General features: G+C 46.3%; 1 protein-coding gene across 3 annotated transcripts in view; it reads right to left on the bottom strand.

Annotated features, from left to right (window-relative positions):
* Positions 1-19,982, bottom strand: part of acad11 (acyl-CoA dehydrogenase family, member 11) — a 133,232-nt gene extending 113,250 nt beyond the window's left edge. The window contains exons 1-9 of one of the 3 annotated variants that reach the window (XM_037534032.1): positions 19,819-19,982; positions 19,612-19,711; positions 17,499-17,624; positions 13,668-13,829; positions 10,043-10,207; positions 6,400-6,541; positions 3,601-3,722; positions 3,116-3,222; positions 823-937 (exon numbers count right to left, since the gene is read on the bottom strand). In XM_037534032.1, coding sequence (XP_037389929.1) covers positions 823-937; positions 3,116-3,222; positions 3,601-3,722; positions 6,400-6,541; positions 10,043-10,207; positions 13,668-13,829; positions 17,499-17,624; positions 19,612-19,711; positions 19,819-19,943 — 1,164 coding nt within the window. In that variant the 5' untranslated portion in view covers positions 19,944-19,982. The remainder of the gene's footprint in view (positions 1-822; positions 938-3,115; positions 3,223-3,600; positions 3,723-6,399; positions 6,542-10,042; positions 10,208-13,667; positions 13,830-17,498; positions 17,625-19,611; positions 19,712-19,818) is intronic. The other 2 variants (XM_037534033.1, XM_037534034.1) reach the window with 2 other exon arrangements.
* Positions 19,983-20,269: the final 287 nt, after the last annotated feature.

Raw genomic sequence — 20,269 nt, forward strand, 5'->3', positions numbered from 1 at the left:
TGTTCCTGAGCCCATGTGGGAATATCCGTTACAGAATGATGTGGGTTTTTAATGCAGTGCCGCCTGAGGGGTCGGAGGTCACGGGCATTCAGTGCTGGTTTTCTGCCTTGCCGCTTACCTGCAGAGATTTCTCCAGATTCTCTGAATCTTTTGATGATATTATGGACTGTAGATGATGAAATCCCTAAATTCCTGCGTTTGCACGTTGAGAAACGTTGCTCTTAAACTGTTGGACTATTTGCTCACGCAGTTGTTCACTAAGTGGTGAACCTCGCCCGTCCTCGCTCGTGAACGACTGAGCCTTTCAGGGATGCTCCCTTTATACCCAATCATGACACTCACCTGTTTCCAATTAACCTGTTCACCTGTGGAATGTTCCAAACAGGTGTTTTTTGAGCATTCCTCAACTTTCCCAACTTCTTTGGAACATGTTGCAGGCATCAAATCGAAAAATAAGTGAATATTTGCAAAAAACAATAAAGTTTATCTGTTTAAACTTTAAATATCTCGTCTTTGTAGTGTATTCGATTTAATATACATTGAAAAGGATTTTCAAATCATCGTATTCTGTTTTTATTTATGTTTTACACAACGTCCCAACTTCACTGGAATTGGGGTTGTAAAAGGTTAAAGAATCACTGCAGCACTTCACACTCGCTACATCTTATTTTTCTACTCAAATCACTCCTGGCGGTCCGACTCGGGTTAAATCAATATGCAGGCTTCTTTTTGAACTTGCAAACTTTTTGAACACAACAAGTGGAGCCAGCATGAGTTAACAACCCCAGGTCCTGTGTTTATTTCTATGTGATGTGGACTGACCTGCTGAGCGGGCAGGACGTGCTGTCTCATGAACTCCTTGACCTGCTGGAGCACAGCGTGACCTCTAGGGGACTGGAGAAATCGCCTGTCAGAACCCGGCATAGACAACGAAGAGCTGCACCAAAAAATAAATAAATAAACCCCACATAAACGTAAACATGGCATTTCAAAAACAATAAAACAATCTGATACTGCCCTTTAAACTGTATACGGATATTTAAACAACAAAAAGAAATTCACACAATTCATCCTTACTTCAAATACAAGTTTAACCCCCCCACCCCCCTCCCCCGGGGGGTTATGACCAGGACGCCCAAACATTTGCACACAACTGCCTAACTGGCATATCAAACCCCTGACGCACACTCTGCACACACACTGTCTGTCTGCACACACACTGTCTGCACACACACACTCTGCACACACACACTCTGCACACACACACTGTCTGCACACACACTCTGCACACACACACTCTGCACACACACTGTCTGTCTGCACACACACACTCTGCACACACACTGTCTGCACACACACTCTGCACACACACACTCTGCACACACACACACTCTGCACACACACTGTCTGCACACACACACTCTGCACACACACACTCTGCACACACACACTCTGCACACACACTGTCTGTCTGCACACACACTGTCTGTCTGCACACACACTCTGCACACACACACTCTGCACACACACACTGTCTGCACACACACTGTCTGCACACACACACTCTGCACACACACTGTCTGTCTGCACACACACTGTCTGCACACACACACTCTGCACACACACACTGTCTGCACACACACTGTCTGCACACACACACTCTGCACACACACACTGTCTGCACACACACACTGTCTGCACACACACACTGTCTGCACACACACACTGCACACACACACTGTCTGCACACTTTGCTCGTTCTCCTGTATAAACATTGTGTAAACGCTGAGGCGGCCAAATGAGATATTTCTTACTGCCCATCGCCAAGCTAGAAGCTGCTAATTACTTAAAAAATTTTTTTATTAAAAAACAACATTAGGTCTCTTTGGTGCTCAGAAATAGCCGACAACTCTGCACACCCTTCTACTCTGACACAGATTTGCAGTGACTTAAACAGTGCATGACTGTGGATTATAAAAATATAGAAATAAAGAACGGAAAAATGTTTGAACAGCGATTCTACCCTCACAGTATAGTGCTCAGTCTACGAGTTTAACGAGTACACTGTAAACGTACGAGTGCCGTCCAAGCCTTTTCTATTCTTTATCTTCCTTTTTTTTATTCAGTACCTTACAGGTCATTTTTTGCTGTAGACACCCCCCCCACCCCAATCCTCACTACACCCCAATCCTCACTACACCCCAATCCTCACTACACCACATTCGTCTTGACCAGCCGTCTCAGTGTCTGGACCTACAGCAGAGCAGATCATTGGGGTGTCTCTACCACCACTAACGCCTCTTATTACAAGGGGTGCATCCACAAGTCTGCCAGTATTGCCCTGGACTCCACCTGGACTAATCTAGAACCTTTCTTGCATCCACTTGGACTAAACAAGACCCTTAAAATCACCCTCTCCAACATCCACCTGGATTAATCTAGACCCCTTAAAACACCTAGGCTAATCTAGACCCTCTCCAACATCTACAGGGACTGATTTAGACCCTCTCCAACAGACCCCTGGACTGATTTAGACCCTCTCCAACATCCACCTGGACTGATTTAGACCCTCTCCAACATCCACCTGGACTAACCTAGACCCTCTCCAACGTCCACCTGGATTAATCTAGACCCCTTAAAACACCTAGGCTAATCTAGACCCTCTCCAACATCTACAGGGACTGATTTAGACCCTCTCCAACAGACCCCTGGACTGATTTGGACCCTCTTCAACATCCACCTGGACTAATATAGACCCTCTCCAACATCCACCTGGACTGATTTAGACCCTCTCTTACAGACACCTGGACTAATCTAGAGCTCCTCCAACATCCACCACAAACTGATCACAGACTGGTGTGGATCCCCAATATTTCAGTCACCCAAGAAAGTCTGCAAAAACCAGCCTGACCGTGTGAGACGCCCAGCCTCTAATAATCTGTTAAGACTTTAAAAGTCGTGCAGTGAACCCAAGGCTGAACTTAAAGTTGGACCGTTCTGTAGGAATGTTTCTGACCTCTCCTCCCGTCAGACAGTTCTGGCCTTTGTCTTAATTTATCTGGCCAGCTGACAAATCCTGCTTTGTGAAATCTAAGACTGTGAGTGTGACAGTGACCTGTGTGCGATCTTCAGCGCCAACTGAGCTAAAGGCTCCACAGTCTCTCCATACCGAGCAGCGTCCGGAGCGCTGGCGTTCCCCAGCAAAGACCTCGCATAGATCCCCTGCACACAGGAAAGAGAGCAGAGAGAGCGAGACGCGGCGTGTTTCAGTAAAGCCACAGATAAAGAGCACTGATTTTCAGATGAAGTGCTGGGTGAAAGGAATCCCTCAATCAGGACTGAGATCTGAGCGCTTCTTTTGAGGTGGATTCTTGGTAAAGAGATCCGTAATCAATTATGAATACATGCGTGCCCTTTCAAACCCGGAGGTGAGGGTGGGGTTCACCTCAACAACAGCCAAGGAAAGAGAGACACCCCGAGGCCAGCAGAGCGAAGCCGGTCACGAATCCCTGCCTTCGTTTGATCCTATCTGGCGGAAAGCAGAGCCGCTGTTTGAAGATAACGTGCGCCCTCATCAGCTCGAGGATCTCGAGTGGGTACCTGTGCGATGCTGGCCATTTTGAACATGGCGAGTGCGATGAAGAAATTCTGATGAGGAAGAGATGGAGGGAGCCCACGGCAGCGGCAGTAGATGGAGATCAGGTCGCCTGGAGGGGGGATGCCTGCAGAAACAGAACCAATAGAAGAGCAGAGCCATGAAGATCCAGAGTCTAAGACTTCTCACACTCCTGCACGGCAAACAGCCAAAACGGACACGAACCACGGATGAAGTGCAGTTCCAATCTGATCTGATAGGAGCCACATCTCACCGTCACAGAGGTGACATAAGCAGGGATTATCCACAAATAGTGGCAGAGAAATGCTTCACACGTCTGCAGTGTGGAACTATTTCAAAGTGGAAGATGGAAAAAACAGCACAGCAGCCACTCGTAACACTTCAGCTTTGGCTTAATCCATCTGCCTTTCACCAAAACACTCCTACACCACATCTAAACAGGTTCTTGGGTAAGGAAAATGATGCGTTACAGAACCATGAACTCTTTCTTTGTGTCATAAAGGCATTCCTCAGACTGATGGAGAATGTGCTGTAGATGATTCTATGTAGAACCTTTTGAAAAGGGTTCTATACAGCACCAAAAAGGTTCTTCTATTCTTATAAGCTTGACTTTGTAACAACAGAAGAACCCTTTCGGTGCTACACAGAATCTTTTTTAGAACGGTTCTATACAGAAGCATCTACAGCACATTCTCCATCAACCATGCAAAGGGCTGTTTCAGTGTTCTTGCTTCTATAGAACCATTTTCTTTACCAAAAGAACCCTAGAACAACCATCTTAAGTACGTAATATATATTTTTAGAAACCCCTCCTGGCTGAGATGCACATCAAAAGCACTGTGGGGCAAAATAGTCCCGAAAAAAAAGGTTGTTGTTGGGATTTCTGCCTATTTTCCCCATCATCAACGTCCATATAAGCTCAGAAGACTCGTGTGGGTTCTCTGGTGGTTCTGGATGGTAAATAAAGTGTCTATATCTGTGTTGTAGTCATGGCGACGCCTGGATCCCATCACCACCACTGTAAAGACGTCTGAACCGTTTCACCCCAAACCCTCTGAATCTCTCTGTTTACATCCCAACTGTTGCATTATGTAACAACTTTGAGAAACGAGATTGAATAAATAATCAACAAATTATAAGAGAATAAGGGGCACAAGCTCAAAATGCCTGGCAGCCCTTGGCCAGGTGGTCTTCTCACCTTTTTCAATATGAAGAACATAAAAGTTGTCATCTAACATTGTACCTAAAGTTGTATAAACCTCAGTTATATAATATAATATAACTCATTAAGCACAACAAAGTCAGTGTATATTAGCAATTCTTCAAATGACAACAATAAAAAAATACAACTTATAATTATGGTTATAATTATGATTAATATTATTATAATTGTTGTTAATAGTAGCGTTTATAGTAGTGGTTGGAGTAGTATAAGTAATGAGTAAATATTTTAATGTGTAATTAATTCCAGTTTAAATCAATCAATCAAATCTAAACAGGTTCAACAACAGAAACATATGGGACTCTTATTGTGACAGCGTTAATTCTGTATTCTGAGTGGATTCATCTGATAATTCCACTGATATCGTAACACTCAGTAGCTACAGCTGTGCCCTGATTGAATCCGCAAAGGCAGGTTTAACTAACTACAGGTGTAAATTACAATAACAGCTGAATAGGTTTGAGCTAAATTATAAGCCTAATTACAAAACCTGCCCAAGTGTCTGACGAGTGAAGCAAATCCACCAGTCAGGTGTAAATATTAGTTCTAGGACATTAATTGTGATTACAAAAAATATCTGCAAACTAGATTTAAGGATGAATTGTAAATACATGATGAGTCTTATGAAGCTGAGCCTCAGTTTGAGAGTCTCCGAACTAAACATGAAGTGATTTTAGTGCAGCATTTTTAACCTCTTAACTCCTCGGGACCACCGGTGGGTCCAAACCGCACTCGGTCATGTTCTCCATAACGTTCATACTCCATGAGCTCCATTCAGAAGCTGGGCGTCGTGTGAGGCTGTAGCTCTTCTCTCCAGTCTAATAGACGGTGACGTCATTTTAAACCCTTATAATAAAAGAAGCTGAACTCAGTTTGTTTTTCTACTGAAAGTCGACCCGTTTTTCCCCAAATCTGGGCTCTAAACTATAAACAGACGGCGTCTCTTCAGTGATCTGCTCTGGAAACATCACTTTTAGAGAACAACACAAAGAGCGGTGCAGATTTTTGGCTCTCAGCAGTGAATTGTGAGCGTGTAGTGAAATGTGGAGATCAGAAAACACACGTTCTGTTCATCTGAGGAGCTTTTACAGTAAATAAATGAATAAATAAATAAAATTACATTTATTTCATGCAGTTACTGAATAATTCGCCTCACGATTTGGTCCAGAAAATTCAGACGGACCAATCGAAATACACCCTGATGAACCGGCTGCGCAACTGTACTGCAATATAAAAACTCACATCAGATCAGGCAAAAAACATAAATCAAGACATTCCTACAGGGTATGTGTGGACATCAGAGCATCCGTACTTCCTAAAGAGGTCATGACGCGTCACAAAAATAAGCAGGATCAACAAAACACAGTCGAACAGCATCCTCAGCCTTCCAGGATTAACCTGTCGTGTTCAAAATGGGCTGATTTTACAATCTTAATACTGTCATTACAAATCAAATCTATGCAGAACAAGAGAGAAACTAAATATTCAGACCCACACTCAGCTCTCGTGAAAGAATACAGCTGGACGGGATCAGATTAAGTGGAGTAAAAATAAAAGTTACCCTCTATCTCTGTAACTCCGCCCAGAGTGCTGATGACCCCGAGGTGGGAGGGGCAGTAATGGGGCATGAGGAAGTAGGCCAGGTCAGCGGTAGGCTGACCAGTCGTAGACAGCTCCCAATCCAGTACGGCCAGCACTCGTGCCTGCGCAGAAAGCATGAGGACATCAGCAGGAACTTATATATAAATAACAACAACAATAAAAACAAACAGAGCACGTCACTCAAACAGCGTGTTGAGAGAACAACATGCATTAGGAAAACGTCAACATTACTCATCAAATCGAAAACACCTGTATTAAAGAGCTTATCGAGGGAGAGATCACGAGCCACTTTTTTACGGGTTTATTCCGGGGCTTCCGCTACTAATCAGATCCAGGAGTGCAGGGAGACACCGGAGCAGCGCTCAGATTCAAGGGGCAGTCTGTCTAATATGGTTCTGTTATGTTATGCAGTCCCTCGGATTCGTCCGTTTGACAGAATTCACGATTTTCCAACGTTTTCATGTTTTAATCAGTATTCTCTTACTACAATACCCAGCATGCACTGCACAGACACATCATAAAACAAATCTTGGCTGCTAGCCTCTGACCTGGAGGCCAATAAGCAGTGTGATGTAACAACGACCTCAAATGTTCGTCAAAGTCTTCACGTTTCAGAAAGCCTGCGCCCAAAAAGCACCACGAACCGCTCGTCCTCCCAAATAACAACCTTCCACCTTCATGATACATCATGAAAATGGGATTTTAAGACTTGAAACCATCTACCTATCTTTCTTCCTGTCCATCTGTCTTTCCTTCTGTCGGTCTGTCTACTGGTCAATCAGACTCTCTGTCTGTCTGTCTATTGGTCAGTCAGTCTGTCTGTCTGTCTATTGGTCGGTCAGTCAGTCAGTCTGTTTACTGGTCAGTCAGTCAGTCTGTCCACTGGTTGGTCAGTCAGTCTGTCTATTAGTCATTCAGTCAGTCAGTCAGTCTGTCTATTGGTTAGTCAGTCAGTAAGTCTGTCTACTGGTCAGTCAGTCAGTCAGTCAGTCAGCTGGTCAGTCAGTCTGTCTATTGGTCAGTCAGTCTATCCATTGGTTGGTCAGTCTGTCTGTCTATTAGTCAGTCCGTCGGTCAGTCAGTCTATTGGTTAGTCAGTCAGTCAGTCTATTGGTCAGTCAGTCTGTCTGTCAGTCTATTGGTATGTCTGTCTGTCTTCCTGTCCAACTGTCTTTCTGTCTCTTGGTCTGTCTATCTGTCTATCCATTCAAGACTTGTGCTTTAGAGACTTCCGCTGCCTGACCGTGGGAGGCGCCGTGGGAGGCGAGTAGATTGGTTAAGGCTTACATTTTGGCTTGAGCATCCATTTAAATCACTTTTGACCGTTCCTAATCTACAAAACTCCAAAAAACAATTTGCGAACAGGGATTAAGGCAATCAAACAAAGGGAAAAGCCAGTAAAGTCTCAAAATTAAAGCCTTAAATGACAAACAGCATCACATTTGGGGCCTCTTCTGCTCTTCTGCTTCTAATTTAAGAACTTTGGGTGACCTGAAGTACAACCCACTGACTGCTGCTGTAAATCAACAACTCAGTAGATCTTATGATGTTAAACTATGCAGCGGTACAGTGGACCCACGGTTGTGATGAACCAAGGTTTTTGGGCCACAGTAACGGTACGGCTTCAGTATCTGTATACTGAGTTTATTATTTTGCCTGTAGACAAATAAAACTTTCCATTCCGGAAAGTGGCAGCGTGACAGCTGAGGCCTGGTTTCTGCCTCTGCTGTATGAAATCAGGAGAGAAAAATGTTAAAATTAGCTTCGACAGCCTGTAGGTGCGCTGCCTTCTCTGTTTGACATGATTAAAAAGAGCTAGAGAGAGTATCTGTGTCTAATAATAATAATAATAATAATAATCCATCCCAGGATTTTGTTCCAACGGCCTGGCTTCTCCAATTAGATCAAACCACCAGCACAGCTGCCCAGGCAGTTGGAACAAAATCCTGGGAAGGATTTTTGGTTTCTGGACCCGACACCTTTTACACCTCTGCAATTCCTTTTCGTGATGTTTCATAAAGTTCTGGAATTACTTTGCTGCTGAATTGTGTGTGAGAGGGGACATCGTAAAGCCCACCACACACCAGACCTGTAGTGTAGTGTCATGTGGCAGAGCGATGCTACAGAACACCAGCAGGGACAGCAGACAAACGCCAAGTTCAAGTTCATTTTTACACTCCAGTCATATAAACCAAATGAAATACAGTGTTCAGCATTGCTCACGAGGCTTGGCAGTTTACCGCCTCTACACAGACGGTAGACAGCTGAAAAAAGCCCAGCCTAGTAGCTTTAGCTGAGAAAACTTAACATCAGCATCTGTCTGTTTAGTGTACTGTGGCCTTAACTTCCTAAACTTTATTTATACATCTATACATATTGTTTAGATTTTTTTTTAATATCTTTATTTATACATCCGGCCGGGCTCAGCCCGAAGAGGCAACGTGGGGAGGCCATGTGGGCCCACCACCCGCAAGGTCCAGCATGGGGGAGCGGTGCAGTGCCATATTGGCAGTGGGAGATTGTGGGGAGGCCCTAGGTGGCCTAGGCCCCTGCAGCAGAAACTAGCTCTTACTTGGGGTCCCCGGGAATGAGCTGGAGGAAGTTGCGGGGGACAGGGTCACCTGGGATTCTCTGCTCTCCCAACTGCTACCGCGACCCTGTCTGGACTAGCGGTCAACGATGTTGGATGGACTGCCACTTCATTGATACGTCCATAAACAGTGTGTATGCACTGCATGTTCCTGACACTAATTTATTAAGCCATGCACACTGCAAAACTATTACCATACGTTACCATCTACTGCGCTTTGTCACTCGGTTCATTCACTGAACGTGACGTGCTCCGCTGCATCGTCACCTGCACGATGTTTATGCCTCTTACTGTACATTATATTCTAGGGTTGTTCTAGTATTTTATCATATAAAATGTCATATAAACTGTGACAACACTTTTGCTCGTTTTGCTCTTTACTGTCCATCTATCCATCCATCTGGTTATCTTTGTTCCTGTCCATCTGTTGGTCTATCTGTCTGTCTATTTACCCTTCCTTCCTTCCTTCCTTCCTTCCTTCCTTCCTTCCTTCCTCCCTCCCTCCCATCTGTCTATTTACCTATCTGGCCATCTTCCTGTCCGTCTGTCTTTCTGTCTATTTTTCTTCCTGTCCATCTCCTGTCCTGTTCCTGTCTTTCTGTCTGTCTGTCTGTCTGTCTGTCTATCTATCTGTCTGTCTATCTATCTATCTATCTATCTATCTATCTATCTATCTATCTATCTATCTATCAGTCAGTCTGTTGGTCTGTCTTTCTATCTGGCTGCCTGTCTGTCTATTGGTCAGTCTGTCTGTCTGTCTATTGGTCAGGCTGTCTGGCTAGAGTTCGTTTTACTGAAGGTGTTTGAAGGTCAGTATCTGCAGATCTAAGATCATGAACAGACAGACATTCAGGAGCTTTAGGGTCATTTAGTGCCTTAAAAACTAGAAGAGCCACCGTACGCGTACCAAACGGTTCCATAACAAACCGTGTGCCGCTGCATCCCTACTAAACAGCACCCGTTAGATTAAACGCTTGCACAGCCACAGACGTGTCCGGTAACGGAGCCGTACCTCCGTCGGATGGAATATCAGGTTGTCAATTCGAAAGTCACCATGAACGAGAGTCACTTCATTATCACCAGACGGCAAGTTGTTGCTCAGCCAATCAGAAAGCTCGTCCATAGCTGGAATGCTCCTGTGGGCCGAGGCTCTGTACTGCTTTGTCCAAGTCGACACCTAAAAAAGAAAGAAGAAAAGATTCATCACGGCTGAGAAATCATTTAAAGATTACGTTATTTAACACTCATTTTAAAGTCAGTTTATTTACAGTGCGCTCTGAATGAAAGAGCTGCAGATAACTCCCACCGGCAGGAACACCCAAGAGCGTCAGAAGTTAATACTGGCGCTGTCAATAACACGATCAAAGCCCTGATTATTTTGACTCCTCGTGAGATTTAATTCTTCGGTTTGAGAATGAAACAGGCCATTTTCTCCTGAGTAAGTGGGAATGCACCCTAAACACTCCTAACCAAAATTGGTTTGTTGCAGGTTTGATTGCACACTCTAAATTGTTCTGTACCTGCCAAGACTTAATATCTTGGATCTGGAAATATGAGATTAATTATCTTGTTTTAAAAGTGATTTACTTTTAATTGAAGTCAATGGAACCAGAATTTTTTCAGTCATTTTGGGTCGTTTCTTTTGGTCCATTCATCAAGAAATTTACACACAACGTAAAGAACAACAGGCCTTTTCAAATCATGCCAAAAAGTGATGTGTGTATGCATTTATGTACTGTATATACACAATATTTCCAAAAGTTTTCACTCCCCCATCCAAATCACTGAATCCAGGTGTTCCAGTCACTTCCATGGCCACAGGTGTATAAAGCCGAGCCCCTCGGCCTGCAGACTGCTTCTACAGACATTAGTGAAAGAATGGGTCGCTCTCAGGAGCTCAGTGAATTCCAGCGTGGTGCCGTGATCGGACGCCACCTGTGCAGCAAGTCCAGTCGTGAAATTTCCTCACTACTAAATATTCCACAGTCCACTGTCAGTGGGATTATAACAAAGTGGAAGCGATTGGGAACGACAGCAACTCAGCCACGAAGTGGTCGGCCACGTAAAATGACAGAGCGGTCAGCGGGTGCTGAGGGGCATAGTGCACAGTGGTCACCGACTTTCTGCAGAGTCCATCACTACAGACCTCCAAACTTCATGTGGCCTTCAGATCAGCTCAAGAACAGCGTAGAGAGCTTCATGGAATGGGTTTCCATGGCCGAGCAGCTGCATCCAAGCCTTACATCACCAAGCGCAATGCAAAGCGTGGAATGCAGTGGAGTAAAGCGCCGTCACTGGACTCTAGAGCAGTGGAGACGAGTTCTCTGGAGTGACCAATCACGCTTCTCCGTCTGGGAATCCGATGGACAGGAGACGGTACTTGTCTGACTGCATTGTGCCGAGTGTAAAGTTTGGTGGAGGGGGGATCATGGTGTGGGGGTGTTTTTCAGGATGAATTAGAGCGGAGACTGTGAGCCAGGCCTTCTCGTCCAACATCAGTGTCTGACCTCACAAATGCGCTTCTGGAAGAACGGTCAAAAATTCCCATAAACACTCCTAACCCTTGTGGAAAGCCGTCCCAGAAGAGTTGAAGCTGTTATAGCTGCAAAGGGTGGGCCGACATCATATTAAACCCTTGAATGTGATGTCACTCAAGTTCATATGCGTGTGAAGCCAGACGAGTGAATACTTTTGGAAATATAGTGAACATGTATATACACTGATATATATTCAATGTCCGTGGCCCAACATGCTTCACCCACCAGAAATTTAAAGGACACTTCGATTTTCACTACTCAAACTTCAGTGACCCCATCTTGTGTATGACATTACTCAGAAATGTACCAGCACTCAGTTATCTAGAACATCCAGCTTATCTTCCGTTTCCTCTGCTGAGATTTCTTCAGTCTCTGTTATCGGATTTAGTTTCATTTCATTAAGAAATGTTTTCCTTTCTGATCTAACAGCATAACCTTTTCTGTTTTCAGTGGTACAGTATCGTCTCTCACTCTCTCTCTCACTCACTCGCTCACTCACTCGCTCACTCACTCGCTCGCTCACTCATTCTCACTCTCTCTCACTCACTCGCTCACTCGTTCTCACTCTCTCACTCACTCACTCTCTCACTCTCTCACTCGCTCACTCACTCGCTCGCTCACTCACTCGCTCACTCATTCTCACTCTCTCTCTCACTCACTCGCTCACTCACTCGCTCACTCATTCTCACTCTCTCTCTCACTCACTCGCTCACTCACTCGCTCACTCACTCGCTCACTCATTCTCACTCTCTCTCTCACTCACTCGCTCACTCACTCGCTCACTCGTTCTCACTCTCTCACTCACTCACTCGTTCTCACTCACTCTCATTCTCTCACTCATTCTCTCACTCACTCTCTCGTTCTCACTCACTCTCTCATTCTCTCACTCACTCTCTCACTCACTCTCTCACTCACTCTCTCACTCACTCACTCTCTCACTCACTCTCTCACTCACTCTCTCACTCTCTCACTCACTCACTCACTCTCTCACTCACTCACTCTCTCTCTCACTCACTCTCTCTCTCACTCACTCTCTCACTCGCTCGCTCACTCACTCTCTCTCTCTCTCTCACTCACTCTCTCTCTCACTCGCTCACTCACTCTCTCTCTCTCACTCACTCTCTCACTCGCTCGCTCACTCACTCGCTCACTCGCTCACTCACTCGCTCACTCACTCGCTCACTCTAACTCTCTCTCTCACTCACTCGCTCACTCACTCGCTCACTCTAACTCTCTCTCTCACTCACTCGCTCACTCACTCGCTCACTCGTTCTCACTCTCTCACTCACTCACTCTCTCACTCACTCACTCTCTCACTCACTCACTCACTCTCTCGTTCTCACTCACTCTCTCATTCTCTCACTCACTCTCTCATTCACTCTCTCACTCACTCGTTCTCACTCACTCTCATTCTCTCACTCACTCTCTCTCACTCACTCTCTCACTCACTCTCACTCACTCGCTCGTTCTCACTCGCTCTCAGTATCACTCAGTATCATATATATCATATACAATAATCAGTTTTATCTCAGTTTCATGTCGTTTCAGTGTATTTTGGTCCTTTTCTTCATACCAAGCATAAACAATTACTAATACTTTGCTGACGTCTCGGTAGCTAGACAGATAAATTATCTGTTCCACCTTAAATAGTCCAGCAGTTCTGACGCCTGAAGCTCCAGAATGTAACTGCTGCTCCATTTAAGGTGGAACAGGAAAATCTGAACGAGAATCTGGAGAATCTCTGACTTCAGCTTCACATCACTCAAGAATTAGGGGGGTGATAATAAATAATCGCCCCCCTCTTTGAAGGCGTCTGATCCCTAAATGTAACTTTCCCCTCCTCTGCTGTCCCTGCAGACGGGCAGGGTCGCCTACAGAGCGGCGCTAGTAGCTGTTAATGAAGTGATGCTCTTTTATCTGAGTGTGAATGGTGCACTTTAAAACTATAATAAGGTTTAGATTTGAATCAAACGCTGTAATTTCCTGTTTTCTGTGGTTTGGGCTCTTTAATTTATTTAGCCATCTAAGTAATCCTTCTTTGGGAAGTTCAGCTCCAGACCAGTTCCTGAAGGATCTTTTATCAAAAGCTCATCAGCTCACTTGTCTCTTGGAGTAACCGGCTCCTTTCCCGTATCCCGCAAGGCCGAGCGAGGCGACGTCCACGGAGTGCAGCCTGGCTAAAGTCTCAACTGCAGCCACATACAGAGCACTGCGTTCTGCTGCGCTCAGGCCCGGCAGCTTCAGGTCCCGGAATATACGCCCCTGTCACACACACACACACACACACACACACACACACACACACACCCCATTATATATATAATAAGCTGTTTCACTGATTTTCAGATATCCGTTAACACATCCTATACAGGGGATAAACTCAAATATGCAACTCTAGTGCAGCTCTATCAGTTTTGCATTTATCAAATAAAACAAAAAATATAAAATATGCCCTGTGATGGACTGGCGACCCATCCAGGGTGTATCCTGCCTTCCGCCCGAAGACTGCTGGGATAGGCTCCAGCACCCCCCCACGACCCTGACGGAGAAGCGGCTTAGAAAATGGATGGATGGATGGAAAAAATATGCCGTAATGCGTTGCACATATTTTCTTTCCCAATATATTAAGCAGTTACTGTGTATTAAATTGTAGAGAAGTTTGTCTCTGAAAAGAGACGTGTTTACTTATTTACACTTCAAATAACAACAAATGTTATCTGGCCAACCTTTTGCATACACCTGTATAAAAACACATGGTGGTTGGTTGGTTAGTGTAGTGGGTAACATCTCTGCCCTCTACACTGTAGACTGGGGTTCAGTGCCCCGCCTGGGTAAACACCCTACACTATACCAATAAGAGTCCTTGGGCAAGACTCCTAACACCACCTTCGATTATTGTGTAACAATAATCAAATTGTAAGTCGCTCTGGATAAGAGCGTCAGCCAAAATGCCAAAAATGTAAATGTGCACTACATTTCCAAAAGTATTCGTTCGTCTGGCTTCAGACACTATATGAAATTGAGTGACATCCCATTCTTAATCCATAGGGTTTAATATGATGTCAGTCCACCCTTTGCAGCTATAACAGCTTCAACTCCTCTGGGAAGGCTTTCCACAAGGGTTAGGAGTGTTTATGGGAATTTCTGACCGTTCTTCCAGAAGCACATTTGTGAGGTCAGACACTGATGTTGGACGAGAAGGCCTGGCTCCCAGTCTCCGCTCTAATTCATCCCAAAGGTGTTCTATGGGGTTGAGGTCAGGACTCTGTGCAGGCCAGTCAAGTTCTTCCACACCAAACTGGCTCATCCACGTCTTTATGGACCTGCTTTGTGCACTGGTGTGCAGTCTTGTTGGAGCAGGAAGGGGCCGTCCCCAAACTGTTCCCACAAAGTTGGGAGCATGAAATTGTCCAAAATCTCTTGGTGCTGAAGCTTTAAGAGTTCCTTTCACTGGAACTAAGGGGCCGAGCCCAACTACAGAAAACACCCCCACACCATGATCCCCCCTCCACCAAACTTTACACTCGGTACAATGCAGCCAGACAACCACCAACCACCAAACCCAGACTCGCCCATCAGATTCCCAGACGGAGAAGTGTGATTGGTCACTCCAGAGAACACGTCTCCACTGCTCTAGAGTCCAGTGGCGGCGCTTTACACCACTGCATTCCACGCTTTGCATTGCGCTTGGTGATGTAAGGCGTGGATGCAGCTGCTCGGCCATGGAAACCCATTCCATGAAGCTCTCTACGCTGTTCTTGAGCTGATCTGAAGGCCACATGAAGTTTGGAGGTCTGTAGTGATTGACTCTGCAGAAAGTCCTTGACCTCTGCGCACTATGCCCCTCAGCATCCGCTGACCGCTCTGTCATTTTACGTGGCCGACCACTTCGTGGCTGAGCTGCTGTCGTTCCCAATCGCTTCCACTTTGTTATAATCCCACTGACAGTGGACTGTGGAATATTTAGTAGTGAGGAAATTTCACGACTGGACTTGCTGCACAGGTGGCGTCCGATCACGGCACCACGCTGGAATTCTCTGAGCTCCTGAGAGCGACCCATTCTTTCACTAATGTCTGTAGAAGCAGTCTGCAGGCCTAGGGGCTCGGCTTTATACACCTGTGGCCATGGAAGTGACTGGAACACCTGGATTCAGTGATTTGGATGGGGGAGTGAAAACTTTTGGGAATGTAGTTTATGAGCGCAATTATTAATTTATAAATATGAGCCCATATTAATGAGTGTGAATGCAGGGCTGTCACAATTGTTACATAATCGGCTAATCGCAATTATTTAAACTGACTACATACGTTCCTTCTATCTCACAGGTGCAACAAACAAAACGTGACAAAAAGGTGTGCCCAATCCTGATCCTGCAGATCCACCAGCCTCCAGAGTTTTGCTCCAACCCTAGTCAATCACATCTGGTCCATGTAATAAAAGCCTTCAGGGGCATCTCAATAATAGAGCCAGGTGTGTTGGATCTAAACTGTCCAGGCTTGGGATTGGGCACTCCTGCACTAGTGGCACAATTCCTGCATGTGTAACAATGAGCAAAGAGCGAAGGACGGTAGAAGGAGAGATCTGTGGGTTCAGCAGGGAGAAAGCTGAGCATCCTGACAGCCTGGTGGATGAAGCTGTCCCCCAGTCTGCTGGTCCTGACCCGGAGACTCCGCAGCCCTGATGGCAGCAGGCTGAAGAAGCTGTGTAGCGGTGGGGCGGGGGGGGGGGGTGATCACCTGCCATGCAGCAGGCTTTCTGGGTGAGATGGGAGCTGTATATATCTTGGAGGGAGGGGAGGGACCTGCCAACAATCTTCTCAGCAGCTGGAGTGTCCTGTGGCAGGACACGGTGCAGGTGCCGTACCATGCGGTGATGCAGCTGGTCAGGATGCTCTCGTTGGTACCTCTGTAGAAGGTGCACATGACGGGGGCTGGGGCTCTGAGAGCTCTGTTTATATCTTCACTCTGACGAAGAACATGCAGGCCTGCTCTGCAGATATTTGTGTGTGTGCAGTATTTATTCAACAGTACAACCAGCGTGAGCTCCAGTAAAGACAACTAGCACTTAAGGTGGCTAAGCAGCCCTTTCGGCAGCTTCGGGCTTGAGTTTTAACAGTTGCAGACAATTAAAAAGAAAATACAATTAATCTGTTTATGGCGAGTGTTTATACAACATCAATCTTCATCCAGAGATTAATGAACGTGACCTACAAAGGCAGTCAGAACTACTGACAGAAGCAAAACGGCTGCTTTGGCACTGCAGGATGACTTGGAGAAATATGTACACACATCAGATTTACGGGAATTTTCCATTAACCTCTTCAGCTCCTCGGGACCACCAGTGGTTCCAAACCGCACTCGGTCATGTTCTCCATAACGTTCATGCTCCATCAGCTCCATTCAGAAGCTGGGCGTCGTGTGAGGCTGTAGCTCTTCTCTCCAGTCTAATAGACGGTGACGTCATTTTAAACCCTTATAATAAAAGAAGCTGAACTCAGTTTGTTTTTCTACTGAAAGTCGACCCGTTTTTCCCCAAATCTGGGCTCTAAACTATAAACAGACGGCGTCTCTTCAGTGATCTGCTCTGGAAACATCACTTTTAGAGAACAACACAAAGAGCGGCGCAGATTTTTGGCTTTCAGCAGTAAATTGTGAGCGTGTCGTGAAATGTGGAGATCATAAAACACACGTTCTGTTCATCTGAGGAGCTTTTAAAGAAAATAAGTAAATTAATTAAAAATCTACGTTTATTTCATGCAGTTACTGAATAATTTGCCTTACGATTTGGTCACGAAAATCCAGATGGACAAACCAGAACATCCCCTGAGAATAAAAGCAAATCTGATCGTAATTTAGCAAATTCAGTTCATTTACACCATCAATCTCTAAGCCACACCTTAACTAGTAACTACTGTCTAATGAGGACGTCACCTTCACGTGCTCCATGATGTAGAACTCGGTGCCGATGACGTCTGTGTCTGAGCAGTACAGCACAGGCTGAGGAACAGGAAAAGCAGCCGAGTGCAGAGCCTTCTGTACAGCGTACTCTCTGTCCACCTGATAAACACAGAATCATTACACATCAAACGGTTTCACATGATCTATAAAACATCAGAACCCTTTCGTCTTCACCCGTCACTACGCAGAAGCCCTGCGCCTTCACCCGTCACTACGCAGAAGCCCTGCGCCTTCACCAGTCACTACGCAGAAGCCCTGCGCCTTCACCCGTCACCGCGCAGAAGCCCTGCGTCTTCCCCCGTCACCGCGCAGAAGCCCTGCGTCTTCACCCGTCACCGCGCAGAAGCCCTGCGTCTTCCCCCGTCATTACGCAGAAGCCCTGCGTCTTCCCCCGTCACCGCGCAGAAGCCCTGCGTCTTCCCCCGTCACCGCGCAGAAGCCCTGCGCCTTCACCCGTCACTGCGCAGAAGCCCTGCGCCTTCACCCGTCACTGCGCAGAAGCCCTGCGTCTTCCCCCGTCACCGCGCAGAAGTCCTGCGTCTTCACCCGTCACTACGCAGAAGCCCTGCGCCTTCACCCGTCACTGCGCAGAAGCCCTGCGCCTTCACCCGTCACTGCGCAGAAGCCCTGCGTCTTCACCAGTCACTACGCAGAAGCCCTGCGCCTTCACCCGTCACCGCGCAGAAGCCCTGCGTCTTCCCCCGTCACCGCGCAGAAGCCCTGCGTCTTCCCCCGTCACCGCGCAGAAGCCCTGCGTCTTCCCCCGTCACCGCGCAGAAGCCCTGCGTCTTCCCCCGTCACCGCGCAGAAGCCCTGCGTCTTCCCCCGTCACCGCGCAGAAGCCCTGCGTCTTCCCCCGTCACCGCGCAGAAGCCCTGCGTCTTCACCCGTCACTACGCAGAAGCATTGCATCTTTGCCGCTATACATCTGATTTATATACAGCAGATATTCTGATATTCACTCTTAAAAAATGGTTCTTCAAGGGTTCTTTAGCAAGGAAAATTGTTCTACAACACTCACAGAACCTTCTGCATGATTCAAGAGTTCTTTAAGTGTTCATGATTCTATGTAGAGCCATGATGCTACACGGAACCAATGTAGTTTAGTAAGGAAGATGTCTCTATATAGAACCATAAACACTCAAAGAACCCCTCGCATGATTTAATGGTTCTCTGTATTGTGAAAGGGTTCTCCAGATCGATGTGCAAGAATGTGCTATAGACAGTTCTAAACGGACCCTTTTTGAAAAGGGTTCTAAATAGCCCCCAAAAGGCATCATATAAAAAGAACCTTTATGAATGCTATATAGAACCTTTTTTAAAAATGTTCTATACAGAAACATTGACAGCAGATTCTCCATCAATCTGAAGAACCCTTTCATGACGCAAAGAAACCTTAAATCACGCAAAGGGTTCATGGTTCTAGATAGAACCATTTTTTGAATAAAGAGACATTGAAGAACCTTCTGTCTCGACTGAGAATCGTCCACCAAGCAAAAATATCCAGCCAACAGCGTCCTGTGGGCGGCGTCCTGTGGGCAGCGTCCTGTGGGCAGCATCCTGTGGGCAGCATCCTGTGGGCGGCGTCCTGTGGGCAGCGTCCTGTGACCACTGATGAAGGACTAGAGGATGACCAACACAAACTGTGCAGCAGCAGATGAGCTGTCGTCTCTGACTTTACATCTACAAGGTGGACCGACCAGGTAGAGTGGACACAGTGTTTAAGTGTCCTGACCACTGAAGAACAGGGTAACAGAGTATCAGAGAAACAGATGGACTACAGTCTGTAACTGTAGAACTACAGAGTGCAGCTCTACAGTAAGTGGAGCTGATGAAGTGGACAGTTCTCGACTTGTCCATGCAGGTGGCGCCCTCTAGCGTCGCAGCGCTGCTGAACTTTGACACACTTCTGTTTGACAACTGTGCAGTTATGCAAAGTCCAAACACTCACCTGTCACCCACTTCGGAACTCAGGTTTGGTCTGAACTTACAACGCAAATCACTAAGCTCTGTCGTTGTGACGTCACATCCCATTTTCATCTGAGAATTAACATCATTAAGAGACAGAAGTGGCCGGGGGTCTCACCTTGTGTGCCCCGGGCAGCAGAGGCCCAGGGGGTTTCTTCCTGAGCACATAGCTCCTTTCAGGGGTCTGGATGAAGAAGGTGGGGTTGGACTGACCAGAGCTGCAGGAATCAGGGAGGACAGGCTCTTTAAACACTTTGATCAGTCAGAGCCGCAGCTCCTCGGTGAGAAGGCGGCAGAGCTCATGCATATTCATGCAGCTCATTACCTGTACTGAAGCACGGAGATGGCGGAGGCGTCCGGAGCCAGATGTAGTCTGCTGCTCAGGTACTGCTGCAGCTTCTGGACGTTAAACAGGTGTTGCTGTCGCACCGGAGTGGTCTCCGCTTCCATAGCTGCGATCGCCGCGAAGCAGGACACTTCGCGCAGTGTTTCAACAGGTCTGCTCGGAAATTTCAAAATAAAAGTCTCCTCCGGAGCCGGGGAGGTAATGACGCTGCGCCCCCTCAGGGCCAGGCTAATCACTCGGGGTATGACGTCACTGAATAAATCATTGACAATTTTTGCTTCATATTTATTGACGTTTCCTATTTTACTGGTGCCAACTGCGTAAACATTAGATTGACACGTTGGTTTTCAAAGTTATGCACACCCAGCTTAACATAACCACACCTGAAACACACCCAGCTTAACATAACTACACCTGAAACACACCCAGC

The sequence above is a fragment of the Pygocentrus nattereri genome, chromosome 24, assembly GCF_015220715.1.
Source record: "Pygocentrus nattereri isolate fPygNat1 chromosome 24, fPygNat1.pri, whole genome shotgun sequence".
Classification (NCBI taxonomy): Eukaryota; Metazoa; Chordata; class Actinopteri; order Characiformes; family Serrasalmidae; genus Pygocentrus; species Pygocentrus nattereri.